General features: G+C 46.1%; 7 protein-coding genes across 7 annotated transcripts; 1 reads left to right on the top strand and 6 right to left on the bottom strand.

Annotated features, from left to right (window-relative positions):
* Positions 1-460: 460 nt before the first annotated feature.
* On the bottom strand, positions 461-5047 carry VTP01DRAFT_2423 (uncharacterized protein; the record flags this gene model as incomplete). The annotated part of the gene is made up of 5 exons (XM_069380883.1): positions 461-3051; positions 3111-4062; positions 4126-4289; positions 4380-4684; positions 4761-5047. 5 exons carry the CDS (start codon positions 5045-5047, stop codon positions 461-463), a joined length of 4299 nt encoding a protein of 1432 aa, XP_069237199.1.
* Positions 5048-5277: 230 nt separating this feature from the next.
* VTP01DRAFT_2422 (uncharacterized protein) lies at positions 5278-5877 on the bottom strand (the record flags this gene model as incomplete). The annotated part of the gene is made up of 4 exons (XM_069380882.1): positions 5278-5376; positions 5446-5609; positions 5677-5786; positions 5843-5877. The coding sequence occupies 4 exons, from the start codon at positions 5875-5877 to the stop codon at positions 5278-5280; spliced, it is 408 nt and encodes a 135-aa protein (XP_069237198.1).
* Positions 5878-5996: 119 nt separating this feature from the next.
* On the top strand, positions 5997-7743 carry VTP01DRAFT_2421 (uncharacterized protein; the record flags this gene model as incomplete). Its single annotated transcript, XM_069380881.1, has 8 exons — positions 5997-6013; positions 6079-6534; positions 6589-6704; positions 6771-6878; positions 6952-7141; positions 7199-7284; positions 7341-7465; positions 7525-7743. 8 exons carry the CDS (start codon positions 5997-5999, stop codon positions 7741-7743), a joined length of 1317 nt encoding a protein of 438 aa, XP_069237197.1.
* Positions 7744-7765: 22 nt separating this feature from the next.
* VTP01DRAFT_2420 (uncharacterized protein) lies at positions 7766-8332 on the bottom strand (the record flags this gene model as incomplete). Its single annotated transcript, XM_069380880.1, has 1 exon — positions 7766-8332. One exon carries the CDS (start codon positions 8330-8332, stop codon positions 7766-7768), a length of 567 nt encoding a protein of 188 aa, XP_069237196.1.
* Positions 8333-9962: 1630 nt separating this feature from the next.
* Positions 9963-11536, bottom strand: VTP01DRAFT_2419 (uncharacterized protein; the record flags this gene model as incomplete). Its single annotated transcript, XM_069380878.1, has 2 exons — positions 9963-11399; positions 11477-11536. The coding sequence occupies 2 exons, from the start codon at positions 11534-11536 to the stop codon at positions 9963-9965; spliced, it is 1497 nt and encodes a 498-aa protein (XP_069237195.1).
* A 69-nt stretch (positions 11537-11605) lies between these two features.
* VTP01DRAFT_2418 (uncharacterized protein) lies at positions 11606-13224 on the bottom strand (the record flags this gene model as incomplete). Its single annotated transcript, XM_069380877.1, has 3 exons — positions 11606-13029; positions 13101-13157; positions 13212-13224. The coding sequence occupies 3 exons, from the start codon at positions 13222-13224 to the stop codon at positions 11606-11608; spliced, it is 1494 nt and encodes a 497-aa protein (XP_069237194.1).
* Positions 13225-13693: 469 nt separating this feature from the next.
* VTP01DRAFT_2417 (uncharacterized protein) lies at positions 13694-15871 on the bottom strand (the record flags this gene model as incomplete). Its single annotated transcript, XM_069380876.1, has 1 exon — positions 13694-15871. The coding sequence occupies one exon, from the start codon at positions 15869-15871 to the stop codon at positions 13694-13696; it is 2178 nt and encodes a 725-aa protein (XP_069237193.1).
* Positions 15872-16138: the final 267 nt, after the last annotated feature.

Genomic DNA, 16138 nt, shown 5'->3' with positions numbered 1-16138 from the left:
CTAATTTTTTTTGTCTTCATGAAGGAACACATGATAGCATGAAGAAATTTCCCAAAAAGGACAATCGGTGTGGATCAAAAACGCTGCAGTACTTACAGAAACAACAGAAAAAAAGCGATGATTCCCTAAGCTCCAGGAAAGAGGAAACCCGGGACGTCGAGAGCGTAACGAAGCGACAAGACCAAATCATTTATCTCCATAACAGCAGTGTGTATTAACTCTTGACAAAGAAATTTGGCTCAGTAGCCACTTGGATAATATGATCTGAGCACACCATTATTATTGCTTTCTCCCTGTGCTCCTTCTCAACAATATCATTGTAAATAGGAAGTTCATTCATCACAGAGCATTCATTATTCTTTCAGTTGTTGAGAACGTCGTGGAAGAAAAGGATTATTATTGTTTTCAAGAATGATTAATACATTTGACACGTTGATGGATGGATTAGATTGCGAGATAGCTATCCAGCTCGGTGTGAGACAAGTGAGTGTTGTGATCTGCTGAATGCGTTGCTTAGGGTAGATGCACGTGCAAGCATACGGTCTTGTTGATAGGAAGAAAGAGAAGTGAAGCTTGCATTTGACATCATGGACATTCGTTTTCTGTCTGTTCGTACGCTCGCTGCTGCCGACACGCGTTTGGGGTCACGCTGGTGGTTTCGAGGACCCATCGATTGCAAACTGGCGACAGATATTCGTTTGGCGACAGGAGATCTCGATGCAGCTGCAGTCTGTTTGGTAGAGGAAGTATTCGAAGTTGCCGTGGCGGCCGCTGCTTGTGGTGGAGGAGCAGCCTCCTGGGAGTTTGCGTTTTCATCAGTTGATACGCCAAATTCGCGCTGCCGGATACGTTCCAGCAAGTCGGTAAGACGGTCGCTAATTGTCAGCAGCGACGCATCATCTTGGCCTACAAGCTTATTCACTTGGGGTTCAATGTACGCTGATGCTAGTTGTCGCAAGGTGTGAGCAATCTCTTCTTGATCGCGTTGCAGATCCTCGATAGCTTCCTGCAGATTTTCATGGACATTTTGGAGTTGCTCGAGCTCACGTACTATCCATTGGTGTCTATCCTGGTCCTCGACCGCACGCTGATCTTCTGATACTGGAAGAGGAACAGGTGGTTCGTTGGAAGCCTGATTGATTTCAACGCCTTCTGAGACTTCTTCTACAACTTCCCAGACCTTAGCAATTTCCTCCTTTCGATGGCGGACGATCGTCTCGAGTTCGGTCTTGAGTGTAAACACTTGATGTGCGACTTCAGCAGCGTCGTCGTACAAGACATTCATCTGCTGACGCATTTCTTCCAATTCTGCGTTGGAAGTTGACAATGCGGTTTGTACATCCATCAGCATCTGTCGCGACCGTCCAATGTGGCTCTTGGCAAGGACCTTTAGACTATACAGACTAGCATCCAGACGCATGATGAGACACTGCAAGGAAAGCTCGCTCTTGAATACATCCAAATTCATCGGGAGCAGATCTGACGAGGCGCTATCCGTATCATCCGAGTCATCTTCCTCAGGCTCAAATACTTCAGTGACGTATTGAGAATCTTCCTTCCAGTCCTTCTCAATGCGAACAAGGTTGATCTCGTCAGATTCCAAGCGTTCCAACAATCCCTGCAAGAGAACAGGAGGCCGAACTTGACGGAGCACGCGACATGTTTCATCCAACTGTTTCTCGATTTCAATCAGTTCCTTACGAAGCCGTCCTCGTTCTGATTCCAGTTGCGCTTGTTTGTCAAATAACAACTTGGCTTTCCTGAGAATCTTTTCCAAATCAAAACGGACGGCTGTCTCGCTGCGCTGTTCGGTAAAGTTGCCGGCATCTAGTTCACTTTCAAGTCGTAAACATGCATCGTATACTTCACGTTTAGTTACAACGATCTGTGCAATCAGCTTGTTTGTTTGGTCCAGATCCTTTTGTACTTCGTTTAGGTTAGCATGCTGGATATCGAAAGCTAACTCGAGCTCGTTCAGCGACTGGGTGGGTCCCGCGTTGTTGCCGCGCTGATGATAGAGTCTAGCTGCAGTTAACTGACGCTGCCAGTAAGTTGGCTGGCAGTGTAGATCGCTTTCGTTGTTAATAGATGGTGCATTGGATGTATCATTTTCTTTGTCATTTAAATCTTGTGCATTTGGCAACTGGCGCAACTTGTCCCATCTAGTGCTTATAGTCTCGCGAGCTTCTTTGAGAATCGCGTCTTCTGGTCGCTGATCTATTTCCTTAACGACACGTTCAACCATTTGGCCCATATCACGCCACAGCCGATGCATATCCTCTCTGGAATACAACACAGGATCCACGGATACAGTGTCCAAGATAACGAGCGACTGCGATAAGTTTCGTACCGCCATCTGGAATTCACTAGCCGATACTTCGCTGGTCGAACACTTGTCTATCCTTCTGGCTGTTGCCTGGCGCAATTTCTCGACTTGATGTATCATGTCATCCTGCTCCATTTCTAGCTGCGAAAATCGACTCTCGATCCGCTCAAAGACATCCAATAATTTATCCACCTTGTCGCCTTGTAACTCTGACATTTCTAGGTCTGATTGGTATATTTGCTCGATCTGTTCGAGTTCTTGACGATAATGCAGCATGACTCGCTGCGCTCGCTCCTCCGTATCATCAAACATTTTATGTGCTTCGCGAAGCTCGTACCGCAATCGAGAAATTATCTGGCCTACGTTCGCTTGTTTCCTTTGCTGCTCTGCATGCAAAATGCTGTCTGTAATCTTTGCCAATGCGCTCTCGATGCTGTCTGTGAACGTCGTTTGGTAGCTAAAGAACGCTTTCAGAATGTTTTCAAAATCCGTTTCAATGTCGCTACCCGCATCGCTATCCCTCTTGCTGGCATCGTCTGGTACTGAACCGCGCCGTTTAACGCGCCACTTGGGTTCTTGGGCGGATGAATGCAGTGTTAATCGAGAAACGGATCGAGATAATACAGATCGACAGTCACTTGCTGTCTCCAGCGGCCTGATGTTTCCACTCGTGTAAGACGTAGTTGATTTCGTTTTGAATGATATCTTGCGTTCATGCTCCAGAGCTAACACCGAGCGTCAGCTATGCATGACAAAGAAAATTGGTTGTTTGCTCTCTACTTGCCTAGTATGCGTTTACGCACTTCCTCGGTTCGAGACATATCCACAGGTGTCAAACCCTTCTTGTTCTTTAGCGTCAGGTCTGCGTTGCCTTCCATAATCAAGACTTCCAATACTTCAGGCACACCACCGAATTCCGCTGCAAAATGAAGAGGAGTGTTGCCGGTTGGATCAGCAATGTTAACTAGAGCGCCTAGACGAATCAACAGCGATGCACACATAGCCAAATGCTGAGGTACTGTGGGAGCTGCCATGATTTGTTTTAGAACGGGGTCGGTGATATCTCCTCCTAGCACCGAAGATGCTGAACCGGACGATTGTACCGAATATCGATTAGAGTCATCTTCCACAGCTGTAGTTCCCGTTACAACAGATGAAGTAGCAGATGATACAGAATCCATCCTGCCTGGTCGTACGTTGCGATGTGGCAGTGTAGGCGAGTGTGCTTTAGCTTCTCCCTTGTTGCTCTTTTGGATGCCCCAATTCTTGCCATCCTTGTCGACACCGAACCGAGCAAGATGATGGAGCGCCGTGCGTCCATAGTAGGTCTGCGAATTGATATCTGCGCCTGCCTGGAACAACAACGCGATTGTTTCGAGAGATGGTAACGGCTTGGTTCTCATGGCATGGTGGAGTGCTGTCATGCCGGTTTTCGAGTCATGATAATTAACTAACAATGGACCAGACATGGCACGTTGCCCATTTGATAACGGTGGTGACCACAGCAACAATGTCCTTAGAGTGTTGTGATCGTGGTTTTTGATAGCTTGTAAAAATGCTGTTTGCAGTAATTGTACAACAGGTGCGGCGGTCGGGTCTAAAAGGTCAATATCCTTCAGGGTATTGAATTGAAGGTGTGAAAGCGAGGATGGGTATTCTGGCAACGAAGCAACTAATGTTGAAAGCTTGCTGTAATGGAGCGGGTATCTAGCAAGCGAAACTGAACTGTGAAGGTGCTGTGTACGTGGTAACAGAATGGTTAGGAGTTGTCATCCGAATGGTTACTTTGTGCAACGTACCGCGAGCTCATGCCGTTTGCAACGAAGGGCTTCCTCGTATATCTGAACGATCTCAGGGCTAAGACCGGCATATTGTATAGCAGACCAACCATGATTATCAGTAATATCAGGAGATGCATTGTAGCTGAGAAGTATCTTGACAATGGGAAGATTGCCGTCACGGGCTGTCATACATGCAAATTAGCTTCCGATTCGCGACTAGTTCAAAAAGAAAACAATGCTTATATGGAAAAGCAGAAACTGGTTTTGCATACCGGCATACATGAGAGGCGTGGCGCTCTTGCTATCCGTTCCATCGACGTTGACTCGTCCATCATCCAGTAACAACCGAATGATATCCGCCTTGCCGAGGTAGCTTGCCAGGCAAAGCGGTGTAATACCTTGTATCTCAAACTGAGGAGAGTCAAGTGTGGAGACAAAGATGTTTGGATGACACATTATGACATTCTTCATTATATCGAGATGATGCTCGTGCGTTTGTGATATTAACGGGAGGTTCGAAGTGTTTATACTTCCAACATCCAGATCAAGACCATATATTGCGCACACGAGCGCCGTTCTAAAGTGAAGTGTGTTACACATGCCGTATCACAAAGTACGCGCGTGTCTCTCTGTGATGGGATGTGAGTTCTTACCGTCCACGACCATCCTTCAAATTAATGTCGGCACCGGCACTCAACAATAAACGGGCCATATCCGCATATCCACCGAGCACAGCAATGTTGAGCGGTCGACAGTGATATTCTTCACTAGGCTGTAATCTTTCGCGGAGCTCGGGACGTGAAGCAACGTCCTTTGGAAGGACAGGCGAGTATGTGTCTCGGGCATTCCATAAAATTGGAGTGTTTACGTCAAAACCGGACTGCAAAAAGTGCCGCACTTTATCGAGATCATTTTTTGCCACAGCTAGCAAAAAGTCCATTGCAAAGTAGGGAAAAGAAGAAGATGGACCGGGTGGGGGGAAAGAGAAAGGGAGAAGAGGAGAGGAGAAAGAATGGAGAGGGCCAGGCAAAGTAAACGGAAGGAGAAGGAAGGGGATGAATAGGCCAACCACAAGGCTTGCTTTTTTGCGTTACGCTTACGCGGACAAATTGGGCGGCGACCCTGTCAAAAAGCAAAAAGGCGTACTTTTTCACGCTCGGAACGGAACCTTCAAGTCAAATAGGGCTCGGTGGTCCACAAGGCATTGCATCCGGTCAAGTGCTGCCTGGTGAAAAATCCAGGTTCACTCACTATCGATCCAATCGTCTCCTATCCAGTTCAGCACACTCCATTAACGCTTGCACTTTTCCTCGCTTTTCTCCTTAAAGCGGCAGTTACCTTGACCATGTATTCATTGTCGTACATGTCTATGCGTCTCTTAAGAGCCAATAAGTCGGGTGGATGCTCCGTGCACGCTTGACCACCACCATCCGCAACCTTCGCCTCGTGTGCCTCCACTACCTTGTCATACTCTTCATACATATGTTCTAACACTTGTCTAACTGTACACAGCACGTTAGCCTATGCATCCTGCCATGCATGCAGCCTGTGTTTTGAAGAAAACATTACATTGAGCGACACTCTCTAATACTAAGTGGCGCGTTCGCTCCGGATCTGCAGGATCGATCGCCGCCAGTACGTTAGAGCTCTCCCTCTTGATTCTATTCCATTCCTCAATGCTGCAATGTGTCAGCTGTGAGCATCTGTCAGAAAATGAATATTTGCCCTGATTTACCATTCGCTCAACGGATCAGCCAGCGCGGTTGACATTTCACCCAAAACCACCTCGGTGTCTCTGTTAAAGGAAGCGGAGTAAGTCCTACTACCGAACCCCACCCTTAGCAGCAAGATCCAGGGCAGCGTGGAAACCGATCAGCAACATCTAGGGCATGGTCTACAACATTTGGTACCGACATACAGTAATGGATTGCCAATATCTTACTCCAACGGGCTTACACCGTCGTCGCATAGTATGGTGTCAGACTTCTTCTATCCCAATATGGGTGGTGTCGAAAGTCACCTGTACTGCCTGTCGCAACGTCTCATTCAGCGTGGCCACAAGGTCATCATTGTGACCCACGCATACGGCAACAGGAAAGGCGTTAGATACCTCACGAATGGACTCAAAGTTTACTATGTACCGACCATGGTAATCTACGCCGAAGCTACTCTACCTACAATATACGGCTTCTTCCCAGTCTTTCGCAATATATTGATACGCGAAAACATTGATATCGTACATGGCCATGGGGCATTTTCTTCACTGTGCCATGAAGCTATTTTACATGGTAAAACAATGGGATACAAAGCGTGCTTTACCGACCATTCGTTATTTGGATTCGCCGATGCCAGTTCGATCTTGACCAACAAACTACTCAAGTTCACGCTCAGTGATATCGATCATGTCATTTGCGTATCACATACCAGGTATGATCCATGCTTGGGTTGATGGTTTGCAATGCCTTAACGTCAACAATGTAGCAAAGAAAACACTGTCCTCAGAGCAGCATTGTCACCCAAAAATGTCTCTGTTATACCCAACGCCGTCGTTGCTTCACAGTTTCGACCTGATCCATCAAAAGCAGATCCAAACTGGAGTGAGTGCAGATTTGTCAAGTTTATACAGTGAGCATTGACCCATTCAATTGCTACAATGTATATAGTCACTATTGTAGTTATCAGCCGTCTAGTTTATCGGAAGGGTATAGATCTTCTGGTAGCCATTATACCCCGAATATGCTCCATGTACAGGAACGTACGTTTCATCATAGGTAACCGGCACTGCCTATCAACTTGCTTTCTACAACTGCATATTTATTAGTAAATTTACGCACACGCAATCAGGTGGAGATGGTGCAAAAAGGATCGATCTCGAACAAATGCGGGAAAAACATCTGTTACACGATCGTGTAGAGCTGCTCGGTTCCATCAAACATCATCAAGTCCGCGACGTCCTTGTGCAAGGTAACATTTTTTTGAATACAAGTCTCACAGAGGCTTTTTGTATCGCCATTGTTGAAGCTGCATGTGCGGGGTGGGTAGTAATAGGCTGTATAAAGTGGATCGAAACAGCAGCTCACATGGAAACTAGGCTATTTGTAGTAAGCACAAAAGTAGGTGGAGTGCCTGAAGTGCTTCCGAGCCATATGATAAACTATGCAATGCCCGAAGAGGATGGTAAGGCGGGAAATGTGTCGTTTTCGAGTGGGAAGACTCAGCCATATATTTCCTAGACCTCGTGATTGCTATATCGAAAGCCATCCATATGCTCCGATTGAAGGAGGTTGATCCCAGCCAGTTTAACGACGAGCTTAAAGATATGTACAGCTGGTCTAACGTCGCAGAACGCACTGAAAAGGTAAACGCAGGATACGTCAACTCGAAAAGGAAAGTGGCGCTGAGCAAAGCCCATCATAGGTGTATGATTTGATTTCTCAAACTCAGGAAGCGCCACTGATAGAACGTTTACGACGATACTACGGATGTGGGCTTTACGCCGGCAAGATATTTTGCATGGTGGTCGCACTCGATTATTTATTCTGGATATTTCTGGAATTAATACATCCAGCTCACACCATTGAGCGAGCCGAGACATTTCCTTACCAACGATACCGCGAGTACTTTTATCAACAGTAATTACTATGTATTTTATTATTATTCAATTAAGATGCGTGTTTTGCAGTATAACTGGCAGTCTGTCCAAATTCCGTTCTAAACTTTTAGCCTTGATGTAAGCATCTAACCCAAATGCCATCCATGCATGCCAGTCGTTTGCGTCCAGTAAATGTTTTGCCCATGTACAAATGACGTTCCATGTCTGGAACAGCTGCGCCGTGATTTGAACATTTCCAAACAGAATGGAGAATAGTCGCTGTTGCGCCGAAGCTGTGTCCTTGATCATGCCTCCGTCTTTCTCGCGTATACCGTTGATATTCTCGAGTGCCTGCACAAGTTTGACCGGATTTGATTGATCGCAGTACTTTATGCTGTATTGAACGATTGCTGACAATGCGTCAACGAGTTTACCAAACTCGACGGTTGGACTGGAAGGTATAGGAGGAGGTGAGGATGTCTGGATATGTTCAATGACTTCGCACAGTGCTTCGTAGTCGGTGCAGTGTCGTGGCTGCTGGTTGGCACGGACGCGTTCAAGCTCGCGTGCTATCCATTCATGCGAATCCACAAGCTCTCCTGAGATACAGTCCCGGATAAGTCCGTTCTCCATTAGCCAACAACGTAAATAAAAAGAAGCAAGGAAAAAAAAAGAAGAGAAAGAGAAGAGTATATATATGCACTGCACAATGTTAGAGGAAGAAAAAAGATTAAGAAGATCCTTTGTGTTGCATGTACACTTGATAAACTCTAATCAGTTTATGTTGTACGTGCTGGTTTACTGCCGTCATCGCCTTCTTGAGCTTTTCCATCTCCAGCTGACCTGCTAACGTACCCACAATCCCTGCTGGCTTGGATGTGGTGCGGCGGGGCGGGCAAAAGTCACGTGATCTCTTGATCAAAATTGAATAGAGCTTTTGAGAACTTGTAAGGGGCACACTAGGAACTAATTTGCTGCATATTCCCTCAAAATACCTAGCAACTGCATGCATCGCTCAATTATGTGGGAAGATATCTATTGTAGACCTCTGCTGCTACTGTAATGATCGTCCAGAAGCGCGTTTATTCGCTGATGATTGCTTAAAGATCTGCTCCCATGTTCAACGTGCATAGACCTGCCTGCGCCATTATTAGTTGCTGGAAGCGTCGACTAAGTAAAAATTTCATTGACTGCAGTCTCGACCTAGTGGATACCCACCGTGCTAAACCAATGCATGTAATCTTGACCTCGACTTTTCAGTCTCTCTAGAAAAGCATTTTCTGTGTGTTTTGTTGCGACTATCTATCAAATATCTGTACATAACATGTGTACTATAAAGCTCTGTTAACAGGCTGTAAACGACTACAATGTCTTTGATGCTCCAAAATGTTCAAATATGGAAATCGAATGGAACTAGCAGTTTTGTCACTTTAGGAAGCAAGGTTGAGAGCCAAAGTGTGCAAGTGAAGTGTCATTTGTTCTCTCGAATTACATTCTAATATAATACTTTTGACGGTCCCGTTTTACACAGACTGCGTATCAAGTATACCTTAATTTTACGAACTTTACCTGCTTTGGACAATCTGGTCTTGGGACTATCGCGCCGCAGCGCGAGTACAAAGGGCCCATCATGATATACAACAATATTAACCAGACTAGAGTCATTTTCGTCTATCTTTCTCTTTGACGTATGTATGCTGAATCCAGTTTTCGCTCTTGCTCCGTAATAGCTGATCATTCGTATCTTGGTTCAAGCCTACGCAAGCCTTTCTGTGGTCATGTTTTCCTTATGTATACTTGTTACAGAATCTGGGCCTCACAAGAACTTTCCAGCAGATATCAGCATTTATCATTTGTAAGAAATGACGAATGTTTTGATAATTGTTGCATACATTGGACAGCATGATGATCGTCAGCCCCTTTGAGGACGGGTCATGGGAGCCAAATGCATCTGAAAACAATGTAAAAATGCCAGCTGTAAAAGGTAAGAGTACCATCCAGCAAGTAAAAATGGCAACAGCTTTGCTAGCTCTCCATAAATGGTCATCAACGTGGCTCTTGACAAAGCATGTAAATGTACAGCGGCCATGCGGCACATGGTTTCCATAAAAATCTCCGCTTACCCAATGAATGTTTGCAAAGCCTTCCCCAACTGCAAGAAATGGATTGTTCTCACTTTGAGTTCTCTTTTGCTTTCTTATTACATTCATGCACGCTACGTATGGAGACGGATATACATACGGTGGCCAGGATATACTGATGCTCAAGGACTGCCATGAGCAATAGGTAGATAACCAGTAGCTGTCGTTGGTGCTGAAGAGACGGCCCATTTGGAACGTATAACTTCCTCTGCACTGCGTCCTTTTGTCTCGGGCAGTATTATCCATGCTATACAGAAAAGGCACACCAGAATAGCCCCAAACATGTAAAACACGCGGTCTTGTCCAATGATGTCTCGCAAACCTAAAAATCCAGCAGACACAATAAAGTTCGAAATCATGTTGGAGGCAAGCCCAACTGAGCCAGCACTTGCGACAGTGGCTGTATCCACTAGCTCCGGTATCATGAGAAACGGAATAGGTCCAAGCCCAATGGCAAACGATGCCACGAAACCAATGATGGCCACGGATGAAATGTATTCCCGGTCAACCGCTTCAATGCTCCAACCTAGCAAGAGACTCATGACAGCCATCATGCTGATTGATGCCAGAAACAGCGTTCTTCTGCCAGTCTTGTCCATCAAATAGGCCGATACGATTGTCATGATCAGGTTGACAATGGAAATATAGACTGTGATCAGATCCGAAGACTGCGGAAACACGGGCGCCATGATCGATGTGGAGTAAAAGATTACGGCATTGATACCCGAAAATTGCTGTGCGAATTGAAGTAGTAGAACAATGCAAAGAGGTCGACGGAATTGCGGTGCTCGCAAGAACTGTAGAATGGTTACTTTTGGTTTGACCATGGTTGGTGCATTCTCGTCGCTATTGTTGTCGTCGTCATCGTCTTGACCACACTGTTCTTGCTGCCATACGTTTATCTCTTCTTCAACAGCATCCAAAGGAGGGCCTCGCAGACGTAGGAGTGCTTCTTTGGCACGACCGCCGACGGATGCCAAATATCGAGGGGATTCAACGCAAAAGGGGAGGAGTGACAGGTGCACAGCTGCCAATACGATGCCAATTGCCAAAATTGATCGCCACGCTGCTACCCTCGACCAGGCAAGACCGATCACTTGAGCTGCCAAGATACCGATAACGACTGAAAGCTGAGTGAGCGTGCCGAAAAAGCCGCGGCTGGACTTTGGCACGCATTCTGCAATGTACGCAGGCACAACAACCGTGACAACACCGCTTCCAAGGCCTGCAACGAAGCGACCGAACATCAGCATAGTAGGGCTCATTGATAGAGTCATAGCAATTGATCCAGAACCCATCAATAAGCTGCTTGCGACTAGTGCTAATCGTCGACCGTATCTATCACTAATGTGGGAAGCCAAGAGAGCACCAACCAGGCCGCCGGCAGTTAGCATAGCGACAACAAGCGAATATTGTGCGTCTGGCATGCGAAGACACCCCGGTAGACCCGCAACTCCATCTTCTGGATCGATGAGCACGCCGTCTTTCGTTTGACATTTAGAAATGACAGATTGAGGCGTATTCAACTCGCCATTGTGGAAACCATACTGAAACGCGCCCTAAACGCAAAAAAGACATACACAAAGTTTGTACAAGGAAACCAGCCCTTTTACTGTTACTATCTTTTTTTCTGTACCAGAGTGATTACGAAAATGACAAAAGTCAAGTAAGACGACAGCCGGTTGGCTATCGCCATGGTCGTGGAGATATATCGAAATGGGGAAAGGAACTACTTTTTTCATGCATCATCCTGCTGACTGAAATTTTAAACCCGCGTCGAACGTGCACGCGACGTGTTTCCCTGACATCTGCTGATACGGCGCATCGATGCGGCCGACGACGCTACTGCAAGTTTCTTGTGCTGAGTCATGGCCAGAGTGATAGCAGTCATCGCATCGCCTCCTGCCTCTGCGAGATATTCTTCCAGTACGCGCCTCTCCAAATTCGGCAGTACATTGCACATTTCATCCAGTGCACCGTCTGTCCGTTTCGCGTTTACAAACCCGTGTTTGATCGAGTGAGGCGATGGGATAGAGCATGGATCTGTAGTTGTCTCTGTATTCCTTGTAGCAGTAGAACGCAGTGATTCTGTGGATTTATCTCTCCAGGAACATTTTTTGATGAATGGTGGCCGCGGTGGACGCTGGTTAGTGCTAAACGATGTTTTTGGCTTTGGGCTTTGCTTGACAGGCGTGACCTTGGGTCGCGTCGACCGTGACAAAGATAGTCTGCTGATAGATGGCGGCAGGAAGAAGCGGCTGGATGACGTTCGCGGCATTTCTGTCAGCGTCCGCCTAGAAACAGCAGCGCTGCTGGAAGCTTTCCGAAGGAACATGCTGATGGAACTTGTCAACTTTGGTGTTTCCTGAGGCTGTTGAACCGGCGATGCCGCTCGCCGAGGCGGCGGTTGGTATCCTTCGGTCATGGGTTGTGGTAAACCTTTTGCTTTCATTCGTGATATCCACGCTGCAAGCTGTGAATCTGCTTTCATACACGCATCAAATGTCCGTTCATAGAAAGCAAGGCGATCCCTGGTTTCTGGTACACGCAGCATTTCCGAATATGAGCGCGCAGTGTACTTTCTAGGCGGCGAGTTTTTGCTAACAGCGGATGGTCGACGTGAACGTATGCGTAAGGTAGAGGAGCTGGGCATTGTTGATGAGGCAGCGAAAGACTCTTGGCTTTCTTGTTGTTCGACTAGCATTTTATCGCTCACGGTCTCCCTGGCCATCTCCTTGTTCTGTCGCGGTGCTTGCTGCTGCTCCTCCACTGCCTCCCCTGGCTTCCCCTCTTGCACTACCACGAACGCCTGCTCCTCCCCCTCCTCTTCGTCGCTACTTTCGTCGTCATCTTCGTCAATAGCCTCCTTGGCAGTCCAGGTGGCGTACTTCATATGTGAAAACTGGTCCGCGAGCCTGGAAAAGTCGTTGGAGAAGGAGAGTTGCAACTGACTCAGGCCAACGGGTTCCTCTACTTCAGTCTTTTCATCCGGCACTTCTGTTTTTTCGTCGACGTTCACTGGGCACTTGAGATCGACACTGTCAACTAACCCCTCGCCTGCCGGGGTCTGCGTTGCTACTGCACTGTGGTCCTTCCACCTGCCGGATGCCAAAACGGTATCGTCGATGCAATTGCAGCCGCTGCTGCTGCTGCTACTGTCGCTACTGACACTGCTGCTGTCTACGTCTCCTGTACACCATTCACCCCCTTTTAGCTATATCCTCTTTTCTATACGCAGTGTTGAAAGCACCCTTTATTACCGATTACAGCGAATTCATCGATAGCTGACTGCAGCTCGCGGATTTGCGAAAAAACGTCTATAATAAATAAGTAAGTTGAGCGCAGTAAAAGAGCAACTCGTGGGACAATACCTGGAGTAGTCATCCGGAAGGAGAAATAGCTTCGAAAGGAAGAGGGAAAAAAGTCCTGATGGTATGTAATTATTCACATTTGAACCGTCTCGCCAAATATCAGCGCACTTATCTCTCTCCTCCTGCATTCTATGTTTATATGAGCGGCCTGCAGCAGCAATAGTGGCGCAAGTTTCTGCATAAAAGTGCCATTAGTAATTCATTCTTGCGCGCAATCAAGGATCAGTGATGATCAGGCAATTACCCCTCCATTTTAAGTATGAATTAAGTCTATATCGTTCCAGACTCAAAAGTTGTCCGTAACTTACCTGCCCTTCTTTTTTTCTTTTTGCCGTACATACATCACGCGTATCAATATATTTATCGGTTTTCGAGAGGTAAAGTAAGCTGCTGTATGCATGCAAGGGCCCAGCAATAATCAAGTTTGCAAATTTAGCATAGCTTTTGTTTATGCATGGATAATACAGATAAAGTTACAGAGTTTAATCGATCATTTTGCTATTTACAATAAATGGTATATTTTCAATTGTCATATATTTGATGTGCCCGCAATGGATACCGGTAAAGTATCCAGATGACATGATGGAGAAGCACTCTTCAACAAAGGCATGGTCAACCTGATCGAGGCCTGCGTCCTCCTGGCAGGCTTCTTCTGCTTCTGTTTTCTCTTCATTTCCTTCTTCTCCTTGGCCTTCTTCATCAGAGTCGCTGTTTTCAAGATCCCTTTTGAATTTACGAGCGATAGCTGCCCTTTCTTCGTCGGTCAATCTTCTGTGTTTTTCGGTCTGTACCATTAGATGCTGAACTCCGTCTCGGGAAGGTAGGAATCTACGGCTGCCATCTCCGTACACGCGATACCAAACGGGTGGCATAGATAATCCAGCAAATTCAGCGAACATGAGCGTCGAAAGATACCCTTCTTGGTCACTTGGAGGTAGAGGCATTACGTTTTGAAGACTAAATATATGGTTCCTTGCAGACCACCTTGTGTGATGGTGGCGGCAACATAGTTCCAGCGTATCGAGAATATGGTATGGCAGCGCGAGAAGGGTGTGATGATAATTGTGAATTTTGAGATGGCGAATATCGGGACAATGCTTCGTCAGAAAGTCGCACAAATGTGGCAATATAGGAACACTGTACAGCTCAAGCCTTTCCAACGGAAATTTTCGATGTGCAAAATCTACTTCGTAGACTCCATTTTCCCAAGGCTTTGTTACTACAAATTTGTTCAAGCCGAGCGCCTTGAGGTTGGGACAGCGTAAGAGTATCGCTAACACATCGAGTGGGAACCGCTCTTCGTCTCCTAATGAGGGCGACAAGTGAATAAACAATTCGATCAAGTTGTTTGCTATGTTAAGCATGTCAGGAAGCAAGAGGTGCAGATCGTAAGAGCACAGTTGCAAGCTTTCAATATTGGTGTGCGCTGCAGCGTTAAAAATCTGTATGAATTCCTCTGCATCCATGTAATTGGATACTCTGTTGCATAAGATCTTGCATTTTCGCAAATTGCTGCACTGGTTGATAATTTCAATGATTTCTTTGGCGTCGACTAGGAAATCGCAGAACTCTACTGTCTCTAACTCGGTGCAAGTCTCTGCTAACAGTTTGTGCCCCGGGGAACAATCCAAATCTTTCGCTCGGAGACTCGAGAGAGTAACAGGATTCAGAGTGGGAGATCCAGTACCAGTGATACGCAGGGACTTCAACCTTGGATATCGATTTGCAATGTAATCAAACCAGACGTGCCGTAAACAAGACATGGCTTCAATCTCGCCGTTAATATGCAGGCTTTTTAGAGAACAGGGTTTGCGTTCATCACGGTTGACAAGTTCTTCGTCGCTAGCTGCAATCTGTCTAGCAGACAAGTCTGAACAGGCACCATCTGTCAAGTCCCGCGTAACGATCTTGAGATCTGTCAAGTATGGACACTGTGTATGGATCTTATCCAAAACCGCAGGTGTGATGATCGGTAAAATATTGTACAGTGTCAATTCCCGTAAGTGTTGCCCATCCTGCAAGTATGATGTGATATTTTGAGTCACGAACTTTTTGTGTAGATCCTCAAATTTAAAGACAAAAGCATCCTCGAGATCCGAATCGTTTAAATTACTGTGTGTATCGATATCACGCTCTATTCCTTCTTCGTGATCATCATGATCGCCGTCTTCATCAATATCAACAATATCAACAATATCATCAATTTCATACTCCTCTTCCGCATCCGCAGATTGATCGTGTACTGTCCAAGAGTTTCGAAGTTCGAGCTTGGTGATATCATGATTCTTTAGAAGCAGAGACGGGATGGTCAGGTACGGTCGGATGCCGTTGAAAGCGGCAATTTTTCCTGCAAATGATAAGCATTGGATGTTGGGGCACAGGGCGCTGATTTCCTCCACATCGTCTACGGTGACGCTGGATTCTCGTAGGCTTATCGCGTACACATGACGACCAAGTGGATAATTTGTTGGCGCAAACTTGCGTAAGGTCTCGATAAAGTTGACTGTACCCTTTGTCGTCTTCAGTTCCACATTTCGATAAACGATCGGAAGAAAGCAATGGTGCCATTCTTTGTTCACATTCAGACACACAAGCTGATCTTGTCTCGTCAAATGATCGGCAATCCTTCTAAAGATTTCGAACGGTACAGTTGATAGCATATTTCGATTCGATGTCGGGCGGAAAGACCGACGAGTTTCACAGACACAATGCCTATCCAGCTTGTTTCATTTTCGCAACTCGTTTCCGAGCTCAACCATTTAGCAGAGATGCATGACAGTCTTCCCCTTTTACAGTCATCAGTTTTGTATTTATCTTTACTGAGCAATTTCTACTTATAACCTTATTGTTACAGTATAACAACAATTGGTAATAGCGAGTTAAGCCCTGATGAAATGGAATCACCGGAGTTGAAAGGAAAAAAGCCA

The sequence above is a fragment of the Rhizomucor pusillus genome (genome assembly GCF_041956525.1).
Source record: "Rhizomucor pusillus strain CBS 183.67 unplaced genomic scaffold VTP01scaffold_13, whole genome shotgun sequence".
Classification (NCBI taxonomy): domain Eukaryota; kingdom Fungi; phylum Mucoromycota; class Mucoromycetes; order Mucorales; family Lichtheimiaceae; genus Rhizomucor; species Rhizomucor pusillus.
This window is presented reverse-complemented; position numbering and strand designations above follow the sequence as displayed.